The sequence below is a fragment of the Haemaphysalis longicornis genome, unplaced genomic scaffold (genome assembly GCF_048455015.1).
Source record: "Haemaphysalis longicornis isolate Haplotype H1 unplaced genomic scaffold, Haemaphysalis longicornis Haplotype H1 scaffold_12, whole genome shotgun sequence".
NCBI lineage: Eukaryota > Metazoa > Arthropoda > Arachnida > Ixodida > Ixodidae > Haemaphysalis > Haemaphysalis longicornis.
In genome coordinates, this window is record NW_027526225.1 from 103,078,966 (window position 1) to 103,103,132 (window position 24,167).

General features: G+C 45.7%; 3 protein-coding genes across 3 annotated transcripts in view; 1 reads left to right on the plus strand and 2 right to left on the minus strand.

The window, feature by feature from the left end:
• Rich (Guanine nucleotide exchange factor subunit Rich) overlaps positions 1 to 10,180 on the minus strand; it is a 43,884-nt gene extending 33,704 nt beyond the window's left edge. The window contains exons 1-6 of the mRNA XM_077693955.1: positions 9,782 to 10,180; positions 8,998 to 9,105; positions 7,632 to 7,711; positions 6,013 to 6,120; positions 2,833 to 2,978; positions 1,377 to 1,510 (exon numbers count right to left, since the gene is read on the minus strand). Coding sequence (XP_077550081.1) covers positions 1,377 to 1,510; positions 2,833 to 2,978; positions 6,013 to 6,120; positions 7,632 to 7,711; positions 8,998 to 9,105; positions 9,782 to 9,922 — 717 coding nt within the window. The 5' untranslated portion in view covers positions 9,923 to 10,180. The remainder of the gene's footprint in view (positions 1 to 1,376; positions 1,511 to 2,832; positions 2,979 to 6,012; positions 6,121 to 7,631; positions 7,712 to 8,997; positions 9,106 to 9,781) is intronic.
• A 132-nt stretch (positions 10,181 to 10,312) lies between these two features.
• Emc6 (ER membrane protein complex subunit 6) lies at positions 10,313 to 11,225 on the plus strand. Its single transcript, XM_077693960.1, has one exon. It carries the CDS (start codon positions 10,540 to 10,542, stop codon positions 10,891 to 10,893), a length of 354 nt encoding a protein of 117 aa, XP_077550086.1. The 5' UTR covers positions 10,313 to 10,539; the 3' UTR covers positions 10,894 to 11,225.
• A 2,620-nt stretch (positions 11,226 to 13,845) lies between these two features.
• On the minus strand, positions 13,846 to 17,423 carry Mago (mago, exon junction complex subunit). The gene is made up of 4 exons (XM_077693959.1): positions 17,253 to 17,423; positions 16,531 to 16,589; positions 15,175 to 15,285; positions 13,846 to 14,081 (listed from the first exon to the last, which is right to left on the minus strand). The coding sequence occupies exons 1-4, from the start codon at positions 17,341 to 17,343 to the stop codon at positions 13,899 to 13,901; spliced, it is 444 nt and encodes a 147-aa protein (XP_077550085.1). The 5' UTR covers positions 17,344 to 17,423; the 3' UTR covers positions 13,846 to 13,898.
• Positions 17,424 to 24,167: the final 6,744 nt, after the last annotated feature.

The following is a 24,167-nucleotide window of genomic DNA, read 5'->3' on the forward strand; positions in this document are numbered from 1 at the left end:
CAGCGACTCATCCGAGTCTGACGATTCAGACGGCATGTCGACTGCGCGGGCGAGTGTGGACCATGTGTAATTGTAGCGGACGATGCGGCAAACGTCCCTGACGTCACATTGTCCGTCCTGCATTTGAACGGCCATTTGGGGCACGACGACCAAATTTGAAACTGACTGGAATAAATGCATTATAATTAATTCTACGCTGGCGGCTGACCGCTTTTGCGCTTTTGATTCGATTTTTGTAATTACTGGGCCAATAGGTATTCTTTACAGCATAAAAACCAAAAGCGAGAAATTTAGTGTCAGCACTACTTTAAAAAAAAAGCTAGGCATAAGAATGGTATACAGTCTAGTCAACTTATAACAATATCCAAGTGCCAAGGAAATCCCATCGTCATAACCGATAATTGTTATAAGCGGGTTGCAAAATAAAAAGACGGAACAGAGCTCAAAACATTTTATTCACATGCCAGCAAGGTGGCACATCTACTAATTTGCGGAAAAGAAGCCACAGTCGGTCACCTTTGTTTGCCGCGTGTGAAGCTAGCACAAATCTTTTCCAAGGGCACCTATAGGTGCTTCACCTAGCTGAGGTAAATGTCCTTGGCGGAAACAAAGTACCCGAGGGACTGTGTCACGCATTGGGCCTCCTACGAAGACACTACCTGAGTAGGCTGCGCAACCGCGTAATTAGAGCCGTCACTGTTGCATTTTTGGTGCACAATATAACCGGATTCAATCGTTATATCCGATATCGTGGCACTGGAGCATTGTAATAAGTGGTTTATTTTACCATTGAAAGAATACAAAAGTTGACGGTGCCATAGCTGTTTACCGTCATATCCGATACATTGTTATAAACGGTATCGTTGTTAGTGGACTCGACTGTATTTGTGTTCTCGGTGAGCTAATCTATCAATCTAGACGAACTTGTACTTTTATGTCAGTGTCCCTTAAGGCTGAAAGTTGGTAGAGTTGGCAGGCACAATACTGCGTGAGTACTTGAAAACATTACGCATTCCACAAAGCACCTGCTAGACTTTCCCAAAGTAAACCTGACCAGAGCAGTTTTTCGGGAAGTACCGAAACAGCAGCAGAAACTTTTTTCAGTGCAAATGAAGCCTCTACCATATAAAATAATAAAAATATAAAACAAGAAGCTTAAATTTTTTCTTTGTTTTGTCCTAATTCCAGGGGTCTCGTGTGCTGAAGCTACTCTACACCTTGGCTATGAGGAGTACCATAGTGGCAGACTACAAATTAATTCAAACCACAGATAGATTGTTAACGCGAGCCAAAATCTAAAACAAATGGGTGCAGGTGCCAATGTGGCCTGCAGATGGCTTCAGCCCTCAGCACGACAGCCGTAGCCTGGTCCTCACCTTGGACTCAAACTCGGGACTGGAGCTGAGCACGACCGCAGCGCGGCCGTTGCGGAAGACAATAGCCAATCCGCCCAGCAAAGGCAGGTACTGGACATCCCGGACCTCCAGGGAGCCTCTGTGGGGGCTGGGCCCTGCAGTGTGTGGAAAGTGAAAATGCAAAGAGGAAGAAAATAAAAAGGAAAGGCCAGCCGTCTGAGTGTTAGGACTAGTATGTGCTATGCTGGAGGCATTGGGGGAAAAGTATGCATTAATTATACCGTTGGGGGCCAAAGGCATTACGAGAGGAGCGGCATGCAAGAAAGGCATAAAAGGACAAACAAATAATAGTTGAAAGCAAACAAAAGACAAACAAACATAGTAACAACATGGTTACTCAAAGCAGTCTGACAGGCTAGTTGGTCTGGCATGAGGGAGATAAAATTGCGCCAAAAGGACACTGTGCTGTGTGGTGTGCCTTCTTCCGTTCATCCTGTCCTTCTGGCGCAATTTTATTTCCAACATGGTTACATAAAGAGTATGTAGATGTCAAATACTTCCTGCGTATACAATGCTTAAAGGAATTTGGTCTCGAAGGAATGATGCCTCTTGATCCAAACGGCAGTGGCATACCATACTGCTGCCCGCTAGAAACCTAAAGACGGGGGTCATGATTCTGCTTGTGATGACTTGGAGTGGCATATAAAGCAATCGCATTATGCCATTCCTTGTGTAGGATGAAGATGCAAATGCAGACCACAAATCTTTAATAAGCAGCCCAGACATGCTCATCTCGCATTAAAAAAAAGAAGGCACTCAACAGCTGCACATTTTCATTTAACTGTGACTTACAGAGCCTAGACAGGTTCTGCTTTAAGGTCCGAACACAGCTCGCCATGTAAGGAGTGATGTCAGCAAATCAGGTGGAATAGGTCTTCAAACGAACCAACACAGTTGTTGAGTAATATTTCGGATGGCTAAATTATAACGTTTCTATTTTCTACGCACGAAGCCCATAGTTAGCCTTGGTGTGAGAGGCGTGGCACCACGATTTCAAGCGGACGTGAAGCAAGTTCTTTGTTTCCGTTTACGTTCAAGGTATTTCGAATCATTTCAGTCAGCAGCTAATAAAATGCAAAACCTTAATCCAGGATTTGTCAAATGCAGCTTTCGTGGACATTCGACCCAGTCTCTCCACACGTCAGTGCTGCAAGAAGTGGCAGCCCAAACTCTGTGGACAATATCTTTGACACTCAATATCTTTGACCCACACTGAAATGTGGCAGCCTATGCGACATGCCAAAACACGAATTGCCAACTCGCCACACTTTCAAAATCTACGATAAACGATTTGATATGTAGATGTAACTTGAACGTGAAAATAATTTTGGCACAACAGCACATTCTGCGCAGTCTCGGAGCCAAACGCGACGTTGTTGAGGAACAACAATCTCCTCGCAGAGTAAAGTGGACTCACTGGGGGCCGAGGGCGCTCCGGTGTGGAACGGCACGTCCCGAAGGTCAAGGGTCAGCTCCTGATGGAGGGCAGCATCCCAGCCGACCCTCAGCATCAGCCCACTCCCGCAGCACAGCAGGAGCTCCTCAGCACCAAAATTGAGAACACTGGGAAAATGAGTGAATTGAATGAATGAATCAATCATTGAATCAATCAATGAATGAATGGTTAGTAGGGAGACTATACAGCCGGCCCTGTGGCAAACATATAAAGAAAAACAGTTCAGGAATGAAATGATTGAGAACACACGTGAAATTGGTCATTCTGCGAGGTGATGCACAGAATTTATATCAGCTGCCTGCATTGGCACATGAAGTCATTATGCTGCCCCATGGAAAGGATAATGATGCAATTGGAGGAACTGCCAAGAGATAATGATTCGGGCAAACTTTAAAGGGGCCATGCAGACAAAACAGAAGTTTGGTTAATTCAAAAGATTGCCTCATTGAAATCTCACGCTGACACCACTTTTAACGTAAACTTCGCTCAAATAAGCTACACAATTAGGAAGCAAGGGAATGGCCATGCGGCCCACCAGCTCATTTCCCGCAACAGAACCTATGATGTCATATGTGCCAGCTCTGCAGTTGGCGGAGGCCGGAAAAAGCTAACGCTAATCAGGCAGAACTTATAAGCTTCCCGAACGAGCTATTTGCGTTTAAATGTAATGCATATTCATTTTGCAGCAGTAACAGTGGTTGGGTAAACTATAAAAGTTACGAAAAATACACATAAACATAGGAGCACCGATGCGCACTGCTGTTGGTACTAGGCGCACTACGCTTGTTTTAGCTGCCCAGCAGTCCGCCGCTTTGGAGTTGTCTCACAGGACACTGGCCGATTGGCGTAGGCTATGTTGTCTGACCCTGTTTGTCGAGCATACCGCATGTTTCACGAAACGATTACTTTTTACCATAATAAAAGCAAGCCAGGTGCAAGTATGGTCAAAAACAAAGCAACAACGGAGATCGGTCCCTGGCCTCAGTATGGTAGCGCCATCTGGGAGGACTGACGGGAAGCAAGGCTGCAGAGCCTAATTACGCACTGGAAGTTCGTTTGTATACTCGCTCTTGTGACTTCATGGCAGATGTCCCAAAAACATTTCATTTGGTGGGAGAATCAAAATTTTAACATAAATTGATTAATTTCTCGATAAGTACGCCATCAATTGCTGCTGGACAAGCGCTGGGGGCACTACAAAACACGAAAGCTTTTGAATAAAACAAACTTGTATCTTGTCTGCATGGCCCCTTTAAATACGAATGTATTGCTGGGTGCATTAATAAGAGGCAAAATGAAACGTATCTAAAAGCGAAAAGAAAACAGACAGTCACAGCAGAAAGGAACCAACTAAAGAACTGAAAATAAACTCACCCGAACATGCATGCAGCTGGAAGGCACAAGCATCAAGTGATACATGGTGCATTTCCAGCGTAAAACCCGAATCGCAAAAAATGCAATACATAGTGGTTCCAAAACTAAATGCGATTTACAGCGAAAAATCTGCTCTTCTAAGGGAGTTGAATTTCTTTTTTTGCTTTTCCTGCACATCACTAAGGTCCTGAATGACAAAGGATTGATTGTAGGGTTTTAACACGCTGACACAACGCAGGCGATGAGGCGCACCGTAGTGGAGGGCTCCGGATTAATTTTGACCAACTGGGGATCTTTCACGTGTGCCCGAATCTCGTACACATAGGTGTTTTTGCTGTTCGCCTCCATCAGAAAAGCGGCCGCCACGGCCGGTAATCGAACCCGCAACCTCGTGCTCAGCAGGGCAATGCCTTAGCCACTGAGCCACCGCGGTGGGTGAATGGCAAAGGACACAATGTATCTACATAACGTCATTGAACAACCCAGAATACCAGCTCTTTTATTGCATGTTGTGTGGAACCTTCCACATTAACCTGTAAACTGATCATTTTGCCATACGTTTCACGCAAAGCCCCATGAAATTGAACAGTGCTTGTGTCATGCTGAAGTATACGTAGTCAATAACCATGACATTAGAAATGCAATCTTCCGAAAAACCACATGTAGCAACAGAAAACGTGCAAAGTGCTGCCCGTAGGGTACAAGTTAAACCTTTCAGCCCTGATTTTTTTGTTCAAACCAGAAAACGTTTTTAAAGGGTTCCATTCTACTAAATTCTAGGGCTCCCGTAAGCCAAAAAAACTAAAAATAGAGTTGGTAATGCAAGTATTAACAGATTGATTAATTAGGCAATTAATTAGGACATCTGGCAATTAAAATGTTATATTAAGCAAAAAAAAAAACTTTTTGCATGTTTTCCTCAATTTTATGACCACATGAGCCACGAGCCTACAAACCAAAAATGAGGTTCGTAGTGCACATATTTATAGATTTACAAGCTTGGGAATAAACATAGGACCTCCGTTCGGAGCTCAAACACAACAATAATTTGTTTCACATCTTATCAAATGCTTTAAAGATGTCAAGCAAAGTGCAATCGGCAGAAAAGGACTGGTTAGCCTCAACGTCATAATTTTGCCTTCACTTGAGCTTTTTCTCTTTGTAGCGTGCATCTCCGCTGAAACGCAACAATTGCAATGCCAATAGCAATAGTAATTCTTGAAGGACAATTCCCGAAAAAATTGGCAATTTTGGTTTTGTTGTCTATGCTTTTAGATGCGTCTGCATCTCATTCACTCGCCTTGTCCCTCCATACGGCGTTGTTGTTGTCCGTCCACACCCCTCCCCCATTCTCCTCGCCGCACGAGCTGCACTCTCCGCCGCTCACCCCCTCTCCTCTCCGATAGCGAACACTCTCTCGTGAGGGGCATTGGATTGGATTCGATTGGATTGGCTTGGATTGGATTCAAGTGGATTGTGTTGCGTCATAGCCGCACCACGTTGCGTCATAGCCGCGGCAGGGGGTTCACGGCACGTTTCACGCGATGGGAGAATCAACCTAATGGAAACAACAACGGAACCCCATATGCGTCGCATCTACACAAGGGTTCCCGCGAGGGGAGGTGGGAGAAATTTTATGCAATGGCGTCAAATGACACCACCAGGGCCGAAAGGGCTTACGTGAGAATAACATGCGTTTTCAGTGCTATTACTAAGCAAAAAAAGGGAAGAAGGTTGCCTCAAAGATCGTGCCACCCTGAGACTTGCCTGGCCACATCAGCTGAGGTGGAGAGATGAGACGTTGGCACCAACTTGATGGGCAGCACTCGGTCCTTGAGGAAGAGCTCAGCGCTCTCCCTCTTCAGGCTAGCTTGGCTGCAACCACCACCAGAGCAACGTCACATGTGAGCAGAAAACGCACCACATTTGAGGGAGGCGAAATCATCCAAAATATAGCAAGTAACAAGCGAATGAACGGACCTTGTCGTTACTGCAAACTACGAGCACTCAAAAGCTAATTGCAAAACTGCACGGCCTGTTAATTAAAGGGGCCGTGCAGACAAAACACAAGTTTGGTTCCTTCGAAAGATTGCCTCGTTAGGATCATGCTGACACTACTCTTAACGCACACTTCGCTCAAATAAGCTGTATAATTAGGAAAAAAAGGAATGTCCGTGCGACCCACTAGCTCATTTCCCAAAACAGAACCTATGACGTCATATCAGCCCAGCTGTGCCATTGGCTGAGGCCGGCAAAAGCAAATCCCAATTAGGCAGGGCTTATAAGCTTGCCGAACGAGCTCTTTGCGTTTAAATGTAATGCGTAGTCATTCTGCAGCAGTAAGAATGGTGGGATAAACAGGGGAAGTTACGAAAGTACACGTAAACATAGAAGTACCGATGCCCACGGCTGTTGGTACTGGCCGCACTATGCTTGTTTAAGCTGCACAGCAGTCTGCCGCTTTGGAGTTGTCTTACACGACACTGGCCGATTGGCGTAAGCGGCGTTGTCTTACGTGACCCTGTTTGTCATGCAGACCCCATGTTTCATGAAACGATTACCTTTTACCTTAACAAAAACAAGCCAGGTGCAAACACAGTCAAAAACAAAGCAATGGCGGACAACGGTCCACGGCTGAGTATGGTAGTGCGATCTGGGAAGACTTACGGTAAGCAAGGCTGCAGAGCCTAACGACGCACTAGAAGTTCGTTTGAATACCCACCATTGTGGCTTCATGGAAGACGCCACGAAAACACACGATTTGGCCGGAGAATTAAAACTTTAACGTAAATTTATTAATTTCTCAGTGATCACGGCATCGTTTGGTGCCGGAAAAACGCTGGGGGCACTATAAAACGTGAAATCTTTTGAATAAAAAAAAACTTGTATTTTGTCTGCATGCTCTGTTAAAGTTGCAAAATCTACATGCACACGCACAAAATGGTGTACTGAAAGAAGACTGCCATGCGATTCACTCACAAATCGCCAAAAGCTAAAAACCATAACCAAGTTCCCAAACAATCAAAGCTTGCTGATCAAATGTCCCTGAGCTGACACTTTTCACAGGCCAGCAAGAAAGATCCCGCCAAGTATGCTATGAAATGCAGTGTCACTTCATGATTCAGCACACTACGTCCACACCCAAAATTTCCTGAGCCAAGACAAAACATTGCAGTGCATTTACAAGGGCCGGGTACTGCTTTAACGGGGCTCTGTTCCTGTCACCACACAGAGCTCTGTACTTTTGATGCTACCTTTTGAAACTAAACAAACACTACAGCGACAAGTGACCTTTTTTTAGCCGTGTGCTCGATTGAACAGCAGAACAGGCTGTCATTAGCCAAGAAGAATGGGAATAAGAGCGAAAAGCCCTCTTGTCAACATACTTGCTGTCGACCTGCTCAAACAGTGGCGGCTGTGACTCTTCCGTGATGACTTGGTACACGAGCAGGTGGCCTTTCGATGTCTGCACACCAGAAAATTTAAAAAAAATGAGTTCTTGCACTTTTAACCATCAGAAACTATTCATGCTTGCACAAGTATGCCGTGCAAAAATATCCGCTAAGGGGTAACAGAACAGTGCGAACTTGGGCTGATTGATATGGCATCAGAAACCAAAAAAATACAGCGCTAAAGACTGGACAAAGAAAGACGGGACAACAGGAAGTGCCGGTTTCATTTCTTTGTCCTGTCTTCAACATTTTCATTCCCCCAGTTTTTAGTGCAAAACATGTATGACACATTCTTGAAAAGCAACACATACGATAGAAGTCAGAACAAAAATAAAGACTATTTTTACCCAACAGCTGACCCTGAAAAATGAAAATGAACGTCATGTCCTCGAGAGGAATCAGTTGTTATAAATGAAACGTAGCTATATCACTCAAAATACTGCGCAATATTTTTTCCAAGAAAGAAAAAAAAATGGAAGTAAAACAAAATATTATGTTGAGGGAAATAAAGAGGGCAATCATCAATTACAGACTACCATGGTGTCATTCGCAGCAGCAATGTTCTGACATTAGATATTTTTGTCTGGTTCCACCTTTTTTTTTTTGTGACAGACAGTCTATACGCAATAGGCACAACCCTCACTGGCCAATCGCATGATATGGGTAGTGCATGCCCAACTAGAGCTATGCGATGCCACATCAAAGAGCTCTGCGCACAACATTCTCGGTGTGGTTTCCATGTCAGCTACTGTGACTTCTACGGTGACTAATGTTCCTGGCAATGGCAACAGACACCAAAGAAAGCGTGCAATAACCTATCATCCGATTGCTTCAAGGCACTGGCACAGACACTGGTGCTGTCAATCTGTACTTCTGTTTAATACCAAATTTAGACGCATGTTTTCTTGCAGCCGCTACTATGCATTTAGTGTGCAAACATCCACATTTTTTTAAAACAAAGTGTTGTTGAAGTCAGAGCTTAATCTGCGTTCTTCCGTTTGAAATAACCACTTTTTGCATTGCACAAGAAAGTACGTGCCGACTTGCGCAAACTAGACTACTCCAGTTATTTGCAAAAAAAAAATTGCGTTACGACCACACTGAACGCAATCATTGAGCGCAGTCCTGGACTTTTTACTGGAATTTCTTTGTCTTCATTATCAGTGCGGCACTGGTAATTTAACCCTGGAATTTTTACTGTAGCTTCTTTGTCTTTGTTATCAGAGCGGCATGAAGGTTGTAAAGGTGTTGATACACATTCGGGAGCAGATAAAGGACACCATTCTCAAGACACACTCACCAAGACGGCCAGCATGGACGAGTCCCGCTTCCAGACAAGCTTCGAGTTGCTACCATGCTTGCCAAGAGATTCGGCTGTACGGACGTGGGACGCGATCTGCACGCAAAGCTGTCGGTGGATAGAAAGATGGGCGCAGTTATAAACGAAACTAATGGGTTGCCCGTTCCCTCGGTTCACGGGATTGCATCGTCGTAACATGAGTATGCACTCATTGCACGGATTTTAACGCAAGTTCCAGAGCAAAACATCAGCTCCCGCACCGACCTGCACGATTGTTCACGGCATACCTGTTGCAAGATATCGGCAGTCATTCTCGCAAAGAACACACCAATACACAATACAGTGGGCAGGAATAACATCCAAGTATCCTTCAGGTTATCGTCTAATAACTTTTTGCCCAAAACATTTAGTGCGTACTAGACGGCTCTGAGAAACTGATCAAGTTAATCTCGAAAAGGAAATGATGCAGCAAGGTGACACTATAAAATTTCACAAATTGTCCTGGCACCGACACATAAGGCGTGCAAACGTTAAACAGAAGCTTCTGTAACCCTGTCACACTGCTAAACACATACTCTCACGACGGTTTTCTTCGGTGATAGTGCACCGCAATACATTTTCACATGTCTGCGCTCACCGTTGAATACTGAAATATACGCTGATGCTCCCAGACCTGGGCCGCAGCTCAACAGGTCTCGCGACTTTCGTGTCAATCCCTTAGGCACGCTACTACAGGAGCTTTGAACGGTTGAACTCTAGCAGAGACCTCCCACTTTTCCCTTACCTTCTCGAGCCAGATGCCGATGCTGTTCTCCGTGAGAACAGCGAACAACGTCCTGTTGTAGTCCGACGCGATCCATGTGAGCGTCGCGCTAGCGGCTCTGTCGATGTTGAGCACTTGGGGCCAGCGGATTGGAAAATACATGACGGCAGGACGACGTGTCTCCTCCGAGACCCTTCTCCGCTGTCACCGACGAAACACATCCGAGCTTCCCGTCACGTAATACGACTGACCGCCAGGCAGCGGCGATGCCCCCTTCATGACACGAACGACGGGGGTCTAAGCTTTGAAGTCCTAAGCTTCGTGCGCGATGCGAACAACACAGGCACAACAGGAAAAGTAATCACGTTACAACTACGGGACATACTTCGTGCATTCTGCTGCGGCGGCCACCATCACAAGAATTCAACAAAACAAAATAAACAATTAAAAAGGTGCGTGGATGTATACCATCACAAAAAAATGTCCGCATAGGGGTGTTGCACAGCGCTAAAAAAAGAGGGTAAATAAGTGCTTGCATTTGTCTATAACTTTCTATAAAATCTGTTTCTTGATGGTTTCTCGTGGTTCCCTTGTTTCGCCCGTTCTTTCGCAGTAATTACCAATTTTGCAAGGTTTTCCTTGAGCGAAACGTTTCTAGGTCGACCAAAAGACGACACCGTTGACTCCACATCGCTGCTGGCGATCCAGTAGGGAGTGGCGTTCGTAGTTGATCACGGGAACAGCACGGCTTGAAGCGAGGCACGACAGCACAGGATACGATGGCGGAATACAGCCGCAAGGTCCGCTCCAAGAAGGAAAAATCGGGCGAAACGATCGCCTACAGCGAGGCTGCCATGCGACACAACGGCGCAGTGCTGGAATACTGCCGTACGTCCCTCGCGGCCCTGTCTGGCTGCACAGCCGGTATTCTCGGGCTAACCGGCCTCTGGGGATTCCTCTTCTATTTCGCCACAGCGCTGGCGCTCTGGCTCATGCTGGTTCTTCGCACGATGAACACCTGGAACCGCTTCCTACGTAGCCGCACGACATTCCTCACCACGGGACTGTTCGGCGGACTGTTTACCTACGTTCTCTTTTGGACTTTTTTCTACGGCATTGTGCACGTCTACTGAGTTGGTGGACGCACCAGGAAAAAGTTTGCTGGAAAGTGGGTGCAAAGAAACGAAGCATCAAATGTGTTTTTTTTTTTTTTCACGGGGATGTGGTAGCACCTGCGTCGACACGCTCTGGAAGTGTGCAACATCGCCCATTCAGTGGTGTTCAAGTGTTTTCGAACATTCGCTAACTAGGGTGTACCGGTAGCCATTTCCAGATCATTTTTGTTGATATCTCAGTTCAGGACGCATTTTGTTACGCTTTGGGTGGTGTTTGTCGCTGGCTTTTGTAAAAAAAACGTATTAGTCTTTCAAAGAGTGCATAAAAAAAGTGTATTTAGGTTCCTGTAGTCGCTTGTTTCTGCTTTTTGTGTCTATTTACGGCTGCTGGTTGCTAGATCGAAATGACCACGCTAAAAATACTGGGCGTACGAATGCTCCTGCATACCAAAAAAAAAAAGGAACTTTGCGCATTGAAATCTATATGACGACAAATTATCTTTATGCACTACTTCACGATAACAGCAGCACAAAAAGACAAGATGAAGTAACTCAAGACAGGTGCTCACTATTAACTGCTGTTTATCGGACAAACAAACAATATACTGCGCGCCCATGTGGTAGTAACAGCATTCTTCAAAGCATAAAAAGCAATATAAAAGCTAGACTACAAATGGAACGGTCATTGACGCACCATAGCTATTCATCGCATGCACCAAGATATTACGCATTGCCCTTACATTTTTCACAAACATTTTAGACTGAGGGCCTTTCACATCCCATATCAATGATTTAATTTTTAGCCTCCTCACGTCCTTCCAAATTGTATTTTACTGTGTGGAAGATCACACACCCTGAAATGGAGCTCTTTGGCCTCGACGCCCTTGTGCCATAAACGCATACAAAACACGCACTGCTCAGATACTCCCTTCAAAGGGCGATCTAATGCTTTCGTCACACTCTCGGCTTATGTGGATGACCCTCAACAACTTCCTGGTGGTCACACGTGTTGTTGAACAGAGTTGTGGTGTTGTGGAATAGTGGCTCACAGTCATGCTCCTGGAAGTGATCAGGCAGAGTGGCAACTTGTGTCAATTTTCACGGTGACAATGTGCTCTAGGTGACAAAGACCGGTTTTACCAATTTTACCACCCCCACTTTGCAGTGCACAAATTTAAGTTTGCGAGCATTACTCTCGCTTTACTTGACTCGGAAGTGTTATTTTCAAAGACTGAGACAACTAGCCAGCAGCCGAGCATTATTGCCAACCCCGAAGTTGGTGTAACCACGTAAATGTAATTACGCATCGATGTTAGCTCCAAGTCTATGTCTATAGAAACAAACTGCACACTTTTGGGGACTTCATCATTACGTGTTTGTTGGACCCGAATCACTCTTGCTAAACCGCTCTCTATTTACTAGACAGCAATTTTTTATCACTTAGGCATGACAACTTGTAATACTACCCCGACTGCTTGCTTATATACTAACTTGAACAGTCAACCGAAAATGTAGCCTCACATATTAATGGTAACTTCGACGGCCTCAATGAGGAAAAAAAATTGCCTCGTCAGAAGGGATTCTATGCCGAAGATTTGGACATGCCAACACAGTTGGAAAATGACAAACAACCACCTTGACACTGCTTGGGCGATACCGCAGTGAAGATGTGCAGCAACAGTGCACTCCTAAGCAAGCAGTACATTTTGACATCTCCCTCACTGGTTAGTCGCATGGGTTTGATAGGGGACTGGCTCTATCTTGATGCTCCCCCTAAATTATTTGAAGAGTACAACAGCAGGCTTCAAACCGTGGTAACTACTGCCTCCTAGGCAGTTTTTCCGGGCAATACAATATCAGCTCTAACAAATCGACAATCTGGCTTGTGCAGTAATACTACTTGATACAAAAATGCAGTTTTAGGCTTCCAACCCACGATACACAAGGTAACCCTTACCTTTCTCCTTGTTGCATTTTGAGATCAATGAACCGGAACACGAGTACGTGAAATCACAACAGAACAGAGCTCGCTTGGCGAAACAGGACTGCGTCATTATTTATTTGAAGAAGGATGTGGTCTTCGTCTGGTGGATACTCACAGCACTGAGCAGGATGGAGTTTTCCACAGTGTCCACGAACAAAAGGGCCTTTATACTTCTGCAGTTTCGGGTGCCGGAGGGTTTTTCCAAGCAGCTTCTCAGCCTCTTGATCAAATATTTCTTCGTTATATCCAATATCGCGCATGGCTCATGGCTTCAGTTTCGTTATAAAAGAACAAATGCCATTGAAATGAAGCGGCCAACCAGAGATCGTACTTAGTTATAACAAGGTTCAACGGTAATGGCTTTTTCAAAGCGAAGCTTTCATACTGATGTCTGTAGGCCACCCAAAATGCATTGCAGGAAAGCACGATCGTCTCGCGACGATCGTGGGTGAAATGGGAAGGGGAAAAAAAAAAAACACTATGGTCAGAATCAAACCTGGGTGCCTCATGTTATGAAGCCAATGTGTCTATCCGACTGCACCATTCCGGCACGGTCAAAGCAGGTTGGGTTTGGAGAGGAATGGATGGCCACACAAACTTGGAGAATGCACCCCTCCGTCCAATGACGACAATAGTTGAATGCTTGGGAAAGCCATGGAATGCAACGTATCTGAAAAGCACTTGACAGTAAAATTACATTGCAGTAAACCGTCCAGATAAGAAACAGGTGCTCCCTTCATTTGGACTTGATTTTGGAAGGCTGTGTGTTCCCCCATGGTTGTCATTTCAACAGAGGGGTAGCTCGCTTTTTTATCCTTACCCGGCCGAAAAAAGTACCCGTTTCCTCCCTTGGGCAAAGCTTGAGTGTCAGTGAGCAACCTTGTCAAGATGTGGATGCCAAGCTTGCCTTCTTCCACATTTAGCTCTGCAGGTAGCCACCTCCTTTGTATCCGAGTGCCGTGGCAGAAACGTAAACAGCAGGACGGTTGATGGGGGAGCAGCTTTATTGACTGGAGAGGCAAGAGGAGAGATGGAAGCTTTAGATGGGCTTGATCTTGAAGTGAAGGCCGATGAGGGAGAAGACGAGGCACTTGAGGTCCTGCACCAGGTAGTAGAAGCAGCGCAGGCCCTCAGGGTCCTTGCTCTGGTTCACGTCCACCAGGGAGCCGATCTTGGACGTCGTGAAGGACACGTGTTCGTCGCCCATCACGATCTCCAGCTCCTGCAGAAGGGTCATTTGGAAGGACCCCCTTTACACTTGCAACGCTCCACTGCCTGAAACCTTGCTTGAAAAATTCCTTCTAGACTACCGTGTTTCCAAAAAGCCCTGGCTTGAATAGTTCGCCTAAAAATTTCTTTCAGTCACGGCAGGACCTTAAAACACCAGCGTTCTTAGGCAAATTGTCGACGTTACAAATCTGTTCCAAGTTTTGTAGACTATGTTTGCTCTGCGGCACACATATGTAGTTCAGCAAATCATCAAGGCTAGTTCCTTTCACATAAAACAAGGCTTTATTCTGTTGTCACCGTCCCTTTAAGTGTCTGCAAGAAAGCCCTACTGTCTTGCTAGTAACTTGTTAGTTACCTATGAATTTTATGGTGCACCACAAAATTCATACGATCCCTTGTTGTGCAAAACTGAGCAGGCTTGTGTTCACTAGATGCTAAAATGAATCTACAGGTTATGCTCTGGAGTGTCGATATTCATAATGCGGTGCACATAACGTACATGTGAAAAGTAGGGGTACAGCTTATCCAGCTCTACGTATAGTCATTGCAAAGCAAGTGCCAAGGAGTGGAAGCTTTGCGAGTTTATCAACAAGAAGCAACCATTAAAATACTAATCTGCAAAGATCAACAGCGAGAAGTACTACAAACAAGTGCCTAAGGCGCACAGCAAGCAAGTCTTCAAGCCACCAAACAACCGACACTTTTCTTTCAGCGATAAAACTATTAAATATTAAACTTCAAAAACACCCTTATAAATGAGGGACAGTGCAATTCTGTCCACAGGTGTGTGTAATGTACCTTTGATGGCTTCGTAACTAAGGGCTTCAAAACTGCCGAGTAAGAACTCCCTGTTTCCATTCCTATAAGAAGCCCTGTAGTCATGGTGACAAAGCCAAATCCACTGGCGATACTGGGTTGCTTAAACAGCGAGACAGGGCTACACTAGCTGCGCCATCAGTGATCAGCTTTGCCACAGCACCACCATGAATGTCAAAAAACACACAGTCGGTGCAGCTTGGAACCAAAGCGTAACCCTGAAAAATGCTAAAAATGCCTTAGCAGGCATCACCAGGATGGTCTCCCACCTGTCGTCCAACTCGGTCGGGATGGGGCCAGAGGCCATCGTCTTCACGCATGATTTCTGAGTCGTCAATGATTCTTTTCAACTCTTCCATGACGCACTTGTGTACGTAGGCCTGGAAGAACAAAGCCAATGTGAACAAACATGACACACAGGAAAAGGCAGCAACACACAAACTAGTGCTTTTGCAAAGCTTTTGAAATTAAAGCACTAACCCCCACCCCCTCCCCTTTCGATTGCTGCATACTTTCTACAAACAGCAGTGGTCAATTTCCAACTTGGTTGCTTAGTCTCAGTCTAAACAGGCAAAATATTCATGCCTTGAGATGTCACACCATTAAATGTTGCAATAAGCATAAGTACAATATGTTTGGCAGTTTGATAGAACAGTATATTTATAGATCCATTGTGGCGGCTCAGTAGCTAAGGTTTTGCACCTCTGGACATGATGTCACTGGTACGATTGGTTGATTGATTGTAGGGTTTAACACGCCGACACAACGCAGGCAATGAGGCACGCCGTAATGGAGAGCTCTGCATTAATTTTGACCACCTTGGGGTCCTTTAACGAGCGCCAGAATCTTGGACAAACGGGCGTTTTTGCTCCTCACCTCCATCAGAAAAGCAGCTGCCGCGGCCAGGAATCAAAGACGTCACTGGTTCAATTCCCCTCACACGACTACCTTTTTAATTATCACAGGAAAAGAACAAAAATGACCTGTGTGTACGAGACTTCAGCGCATGTTTAGGATTCCCAGGTGATCGAAATAAATAAAAACTGGAGCATTCCACTGTGGTGAACCTTGTAATAGAGACGTGAGTTCATCATCTGAAGCCACCATTTGAATAAAGTGCTTGTGCAGACTGAATTCCACATAAAAACCAATTTGAACCTTTGCACCGCTTGGTTGAATTGTTTTCAACGGCATGAAGTATAGTTTATGGACATGTTTAAAGACGCTAAACAGCTGTGAAGTGCAAGAGAGCACGTGTTTACAGCATAAGGCACTAGAATTAAGAATCTTTGTGACCACTTTACGATTGTTGAAGAGCACAGAAGTGCATGAAAGACATTTTAGATAAGCTTATAAGGAGAAGTAAGAAAGTGTAGTTGGGCAGGACATGCGGTTTGTGGGGAGCAGACAAGCTGAGCCCACAAGTATCAAAATGAGTGCGCGGGTTGGGATTACAACATGGGACAGACAATGATACAGCTTGGTGGATGAGAGAAAATCCGGGGGGAGGGGGGGCGGGCAAAGTTGACTGAATTAAGCATCGAAATTCGCTAGGAGACACCTTCCTGCTTAAAGGCACAAACAGGCTGGTGAAAAAGCGTACATATTTCACAAACAGAACTTGCCTCTTTCCGGATCATGGTGTCATTCTTGTAGTTAGAGTTGTTCGCATACCGCAATTTTCCTGAAACAAAAACACAGCCATTTTTGAGAAAGCAATCAAGACGCACTAAATGGCTGGAAATCGACAAATGGTTCTAAGTTTTTTTTTTTTTTTTCAACCCACATGCTTCGAAAGGTGATCCCGGAAGTACACTTGTCACAATGAGCTACGTGTTTGCATCTCGGTTCACCGAATGTTTTGATCCTCAAAAAGTGGTCTGAACCACACGTCAGAGAAAACTTCCGCACTGGCTGCACTCTTCGAGGACAAAACCAAGAGTACGCAGCCCACACCGGACGTGTAACAATTTACAATCTAGCTCAGTAGAGTATGCCACTGAAGCATATCCTTACCCCAGCCACGTTTTGTCATTATGCAATAACTATTCAACAAAATAGGATGGGTGGAAAGTGCGTATTTACGAAGCCAGAATAGCCTCGCTCAGCCCACAGTATCAACAAGGTGGTAAACTTTATTTCGCGCGATACACACACACACGCTAGTTTGTTGCGTACGGTGTGGTAGCTGTACCCTGGTATAAGGAAGCTAGAAATAAACAAAATAATAGTAAATAATCCAGACATAGAAGAAGAAGCCTCGCTAGTCATAGAGCGGGGAGATTCCAGTCGTCGCCCATGCGGCCAAGCCGATTACCTACAAAGCACAGGAATTATAAGTACGTACCGTCTGGTCTGAACTCAAACTCGAGAAATTCGTGGCCAAGCTTGCCCTTGTGGCCGACGTAATATCGCAGGTAAAAGTCTGTAGAACTCATTGTCCAATGCGTAAGAGCGTCGCAACGATCACAAGCCTCACAAACTTGGCGCAGATTGGATTGGCTTGGATGCGTTTGGCGTCATGGAGTGGTTGTCTCTCTCCCTCGTTCTCCTCCCTCGGTGGGGTTTTTTGTTCCTTTTTTGGTGGGGGAAAACTTCTGAGGCAGTAAAGTGGCTTAAAACTGCTGAGGGAGAATGAATAATGTTTATTTACAAGTTTCTATAATGCGTGAGAAAGTTAGAAGTTTACACAAGCCGCCTCCCGTTTCCAGTTTGAACTGTGGAAACTGGATAATGTATTCTTACTGCGAAAGTTTATGCCCATTTCTGCCGGAGTTCCCTTTAAAGGCTTCCTGAATATCCCCCGTCTTTTTATAACACCGATTTTGTGTCGTCTGTACGCAGAAAGGAGGTCAGCGACCCAAAACCCGAAGAGCAAGAAAACAAAAAGAAAACCGAAATTGAGAGCCCTTCCATTGCTTCCATCCATCCCGTAAAGAGGGGAGTGAGGGAAGTCCAGCGAAGCTGGCGCTCTGATTGAATTTTGTACGTTTCGGGCAGTTTCGGGCACAGAGTAAATACTGGGATTAGCTATCTACGTCAACGACTAAGGGAGACGATTGGAGGGTAGAGACAATGACGTTTTATTATAGCGCGGCTACGCCAATCCCAGCGCAGGCTCGGATGCGCCGCACAGGTTGCCACCGAAGAGAGCACGGCATTGACCTATGTCAGGGCGGAGAGATGCCGCGCGTGGCGAGAGAGAGAGAGAGAATAGTCTTTCATGATACTGGTGAGGTTAGCCTGGCCAAGGTGCCTAGCTTGCTATACCAGATGTATGAGAAAAGAAAAACGAAATCGATTAACGCGTGGCGAGGTGTATCATGTAACATTACATAATACACCGTGCATACTGTCTCTGTAGGATGACCATACGCTTCGCTGTGCCACACACAATGTGGAAAAGACAGCTTACAAAGTACAAACTTACGCTTACGAAGCCCTCGCTTACACCCAAGTTTGCTCCAAGGCCAGCTCCCCTTCCCAGGGACGATTACAAGCTCGTGTTGCAACCACAGGGTGGCCTCAAGATAGCGCAATTAGACCTAGCCAAGGTCTCGCTCTGAAAGGGCAGCTGAAACCCCAAACTCTTGCGCCAGATATGAGACAGCGCAAACACATTAAGCCCCGCAATATGCACCCAGAACATCATGCGGGCAGAAAACAGGCCTGGGCCGAAGCTCTAGAGAAAATTTACGGTAAAGACAAAGGGACGGTTTACACCGACACAGCAAGCAGTAACCATAAGGGAGAAATGGTGGCAGTAGCAACATTGAGAGACAAATGCCTCACCAGCGCAATCATCCCCAAAACTACCCCTCAAGAAGCAGAAGTGACCATAGCACTTGCCATAACCCAGACCAAGGCAACGACGATAATTTCTGACTCGCAGCGGGCCTGCAGAAGATTCACTTTTGGATCGGTGACTCCCGCAGTATATCGCATCTTGAGCACAAACCCCCCGAAATGGGACGCCACGATAGTCTGGGCACCGGCACACTCCTCCCTCGCGGGCAACGAATTCGCCCATGCGATGGCCTGCGCACTCGCCCACCAGGCCCTGGAAGGAGAACCTGACCCCACCCCTGTTGTGACTTACCGTAACATTACCCAGCATTACCGGCTAGAACGTAGAGTCTATCCACCACCTCACCCACAATTAAGTAAAAAACAAGGCTCGACACTTCGCTTACTTCAAACAAACACGTTCCCTCGCCCAGTCCGGCTCCATATGCAATTCCCCAATCAGCATCCACCTCAATGCAAGTTCTGTGGAAAATCAGGCTCCCTATACCACGTAGTCTGGGAATGTAGCCAAAACCCGGACTTCCACCCCCTTTCCCTAACCCCAACCTCGAGCAGTGGGAGGCCAGTTGCCAACCAGGTCATGCTGACGGAGAGGGCAGAACGTGCGAAGACAACGCTTGGACTTCTGGACTAAGAAGCCATCCCCACGCATATAACTGCTCAATAAAAGTTTTCCACTCTCCAAACTTACACCAATACACCTAAACTTGGCTTCACCTCAAAACATAAGTGCACGGGCAACATTTTTCTAGGGGGCATAATAAAACATGGAGGCTTTAAGACATTTTAAAACTTTGTATGAGTCTTGTTTTCATATGCTGAAGACAGGCTGCTGAGCAAATTGTTATACACAGCTTCGCAGTAAAGTGCAGTCAAAAGAAACGTATGCAATACATCACGGCACACGCTACGCAGGGTTCAAACCATTTTTTTAGGTTCCAGAAACCGTGCACAACCAGCTGTCAATCGCGTGGGCCACCACCGACCGGCAAGACAAAGCGCACATAGCATCAAGTAATGGCAGATGGAGGAGAGTTGCAGGTAGTCTGGTTACAACAGTCGTCACCTGCCATTTCAGGTAACAAAGCACATTTGCCGCCAAGCTAAGGGCTAGTTACAAGGACTCTTGCACGTTGCATGGTGTTTTTCCCTTGGCTGGCTATGGACTTCTGTAGATTGCTGAAAGCATTGCATTTAATGAACACGGTTAACATTGCTGAAGTGTTGCAGCGTTAATGAATTGGGTCAACATGTTGACCATTGATTATACTTCCTTTTAATTGCTACAATAATTCACTTACGATGTGCGAAAAGTTTGCAGTCTAGCTGTTACACTACACTCTGCATTGGGAAAAAAAAAATACCTGCCTTGCGCATTGCTTAGGCTTTAGAGTTAATTAAGAATTGGCCATGCAGGAAAGGAAAAGACAAATGTTCACTTGAAGGCCTTTCTATTTGGGCCTCATTCTCGCGTCGAAATTTGATTTGCGCTTGTGTGTGCCCAGGCTTGCACCCAGTGCCCAGTATGGCAACTTGTGCCGAGTTCAAGTACATGCAGAGCTTGCCTAAGGCAGACGCTGTGGTACTGAAGATTGTGACAATCATATATGCAAACTGCAAAACAAAGAAACACAATAAAACCTTAGCAAAAGTATTTTAATAGAAAGCTTTATTGAATCTTGAAAAGGCTTTATAAAAATGTCGAAAAAATCCCGAGGACACCTAAGTACTTGTTACGGGTTGTTCCCACATGAATACAAAACAAGGATGATGTGGAGGCCTACGAAGCTTTTGTACCTGTGCGGTGTACTGGCTCGCCTCGTGTGTATCCTTCGTATAGGGGTGGGCAAATTGTGAAATCAAGTTCTCGAAAATTAAAACGAACATGTGAGCGTATAAATGTTCAATTCAATTCCGCTGAGTGCTTCTTCAAGTTTCGAGCTGCGAATGACGTTTGGTTTTCGCTCATTTGGGTGCGTTCTTCTGCTAGGGCTTAGTATTCGCCAAGCACAGCAAATGTTGTTGTCACTGGGCACCAAACGGTAGCCACCACCAGACTCTCTCTGCATTCCCAAACATTGCCTGAGCAATGATGGTGCAAGCTTGTTTACATATTTCTGATCATTCCAAAACACAGATTTGCACTGTAGGACATGTCGCAGTTAATGGTAGGTTAGGGGCTGTTCTGCTGCCACAGATGCCACCCCAGTTCAAATGAATGACAGTTCAAACTAATGAACTGAAGAGGGGCTTGCGTTCGGGCTAGTTGGTATTCCATAACGTTCATCTTAAGCGCAAAAAAAAAACAGGGACACAGTAGACAAGGACAAGTGTCCTTGTCTACTGTGTCCCTGTTTTTTTCTGCACTTAAGATGAACGTTATGGAACGGAATGAATGAACTGAAGAACAAGTCACGTTTCGGCCTTCCGGCTCCCGTGAACAGAGTGTGAACAGAGTGTGAACAAGACTCCCGTTCGGGGGGGCTGAAACATCAGTTCATTTTCTCTTGTGGTCGGTGTCATCTTTCATGTCTTTTATGATCATTCCCGACTAGATGGGCGTCCTTCTAAGCCTCTATTTCAACAAAAATAGGGCACTGCGACTGGTAAGCAGTAGGGTATGTAAGCTATTTGATGCTTGAAAAAGTCAGTGAATGCAGTCTGCCTATGGTCCTTAGAGGAATAGTCAGCACTTTCTGCTCGAACGAGCAAATATAGCAGAAGGTTGCCCATTTAACTCCTTCAAACTGAAGAAATGGGTGGCATTCCATTCTACAATGGCTTCTGAGCAGATGGTCGTACTAATGCTTCGTCCTTTCCCTCTACGTCACTGGCAGTGACAGGTTCTGTGCATCTGACTGGGGAAACAATGTCCTCATCCGTCAATGTACCACAAACCACTGCATTCACATCCAAATCCGTGTCATCCACAATGACCGCCATGAAGGCTTTCGATTGGTTTTACTCAATTTTACCTTTCTTCTCTCTGTTCCGGTGGTGACACAGCCCCACGTGTTGGCAGCGGGTGCGTTTCTCTGGCTGTGTGCCCGGCACCAAACTGCCGGCCCAGTGTTGCATAGTTCAAATTATCTGTGGCAGAACCTAATTGCGTTCGTATTGACGGGCTTATTCATAGGGTTCTATGGAGCTTGGCCGGGCCAAACTGCGCAGTTTACTAAATTGCTTTCCCTCAGTGCTTAAAGCTGCGTTGTATTAGAAAAAAGATAGCAAGTACCCTAAGTTCGCTTCCAAATGAGTGCTTGTTTCACAAAATCCACACAGATGCAAACGTGCACAACTAATGGTCTGCACCCTAGTCTGTCTTCATCAGAAAAATAACTCAAGGCGGCAGACACAGCTTTGAGACATTTACAAACAAGCTTCATGGCAAGGCATATAAATGTACCCAAAATACAATTAAGAGCAAAAGTATCCTTGCAAGATTAGAGGTCCAAACCAAGTACAAGCAGACATAAATGTATTTGTTGGTACTGAGATGCTTTTTTGACTTGGCTCAAAGAGAGCCCAGCAGACGTCATGTCACCCGTCTTTACTCATCGTGTGTGCCATTGCTGCAGTTGCGGCATACAGAATGTGCAGGAGCCAAAGGCATATGATGGCCATTGTATACTCTCACCTACTTAGGCCAAGTAGCGGCCCCGGATCCCAACCATGAGGCAGAGATAATTAGAAGGGTAAGAATGGGGTGCCAGGCATTCTCAGATAATGAATGGCAGCCTGCCATTGTACCTGAAGAGGAAAGTGTATGACAGCTGCATCTTGGCAGAAACTTGGAGGCTCACTAAAAGGGCTCAATTTATATTGAGGATGACTTGGTGAGCAATGAAACGGAAGATGATAAGTGTAACATTAAGGGACAAGAAGGGAGCAGAGTGGTTCAGGGAACATATGCGTGTTAAAGGACTACTGATACGAAATTTCGAAGCTGAGATAACTATGTAGAACACTTTCTTTTTATCAGGAGATATCTCCCAGCAAGTTTCAACAGCAATCGTTCGGCGTAACATATTTAAAATTCATTTTAATCTTCGCCCGCACGAGAAAGCCCAGAGCGGACCGACATGACATCATCTGCTACTTGCCCCAAACTGCGGACGTCGGGGCTCCCGTGACGAAGCCGAAGCGCTGGCTGTTGTTGGCGCACGCTGCTCGGGCGTGTGTACACGTCATGGTTTTGGGACTGACGTCATGCTGCCCGGGCCTGTGGGGACGGCGAAGACCTCGGCCGGTCTGGGCGCGCACGTGCGCTCGCTCGCGTGCGCTTCCAGAGCGGCAGCGATACGGCAAGAATGGTGACGTCACGTGATACCTCCTGTCATGGCGGCCGCTCGGCGTTCATTTTGTCCAAACCAAAACTGACACGAATAAACAACGTCGTAAATGAATGTTTACGCTGCGCTCGACCGTCTAATCTGTCATTCTATGATTAGTGGGCTGGTAGGCACGCATAGCAGCGAAAAAAACGTAACACCAAAATTTTGTGACAGTACTCCTTTAAGTACATATTAGTAGAAATTAGGAATAAGGAATGGGCGTGGGCAGGGCATGTAATGCAAAGGCAAGATAACCATTGGTCATTAAGGGTAACAGAGTGGATCCCTAGAGAAGGCAAGCGTGGCAGGGGGCGGCAGAAAGTTAGATGGGCAGAGGAAATCAAGACGTTTGTGGGGATAAATTGGTCGCAGTTAGCACAGGACCGGGATAATTGGAGATCTAGGGGAGAGGCCTTTGCCTTGCACACACAGGTAGGCTGGTGATGATGATGACACTCACCTGACCTAGGCAGATGGGTCCAGCATGCTGGAGTTGCTTGCGTTGGCAGTAAAGGCCTAGAGTGCCTCCCTCCAACACCATCTGCCCCACCACCACAAGGCCGACATAGAGTTCTTGATCGCACACAATTATGTGGCTTTATTCGGCTTCAGTGTGAAGTGCTCGTTGAATTCCTGCCTCAGTAAACGACTGAACCTTTGGCAATAGCTCAACTGCCCACAAATAAAGATGCAGGGAAAAAAAAAAAAGCTACCAAACCAAGTCTTCAGTCCTTAGAAGTGCAAATCGAGGAAAAAAGTTTTCCTCCTGATTTCTAAGGGCAATGAAATGCATAAAATGCTCTGTGGTTCGGGAAGCAGTGGCATAACATTAAAGAAGTACTGACAAGAAATTTCAAAGTTAAGATAACTATGTAAAAAGATTTTTTTGTATACGGAGATATGTAAAAAGATCTTTTTGTATACGGAGGTATCTCCCAGGAAGTTTTAACTGTAACTGTTCAGTATAACACATTTTAAATCAATTTTAGTCTATGCACGGATGAGAAGCCTTAGTCTATGCACGGATGAGAAGCCTCAGAATGGATAACCTTTCAACATCGGCGCCAGCATGCTGTGCTGAGTGCCTCACCAAGCACCTCGCCCCACAGTTCCGATGTCAG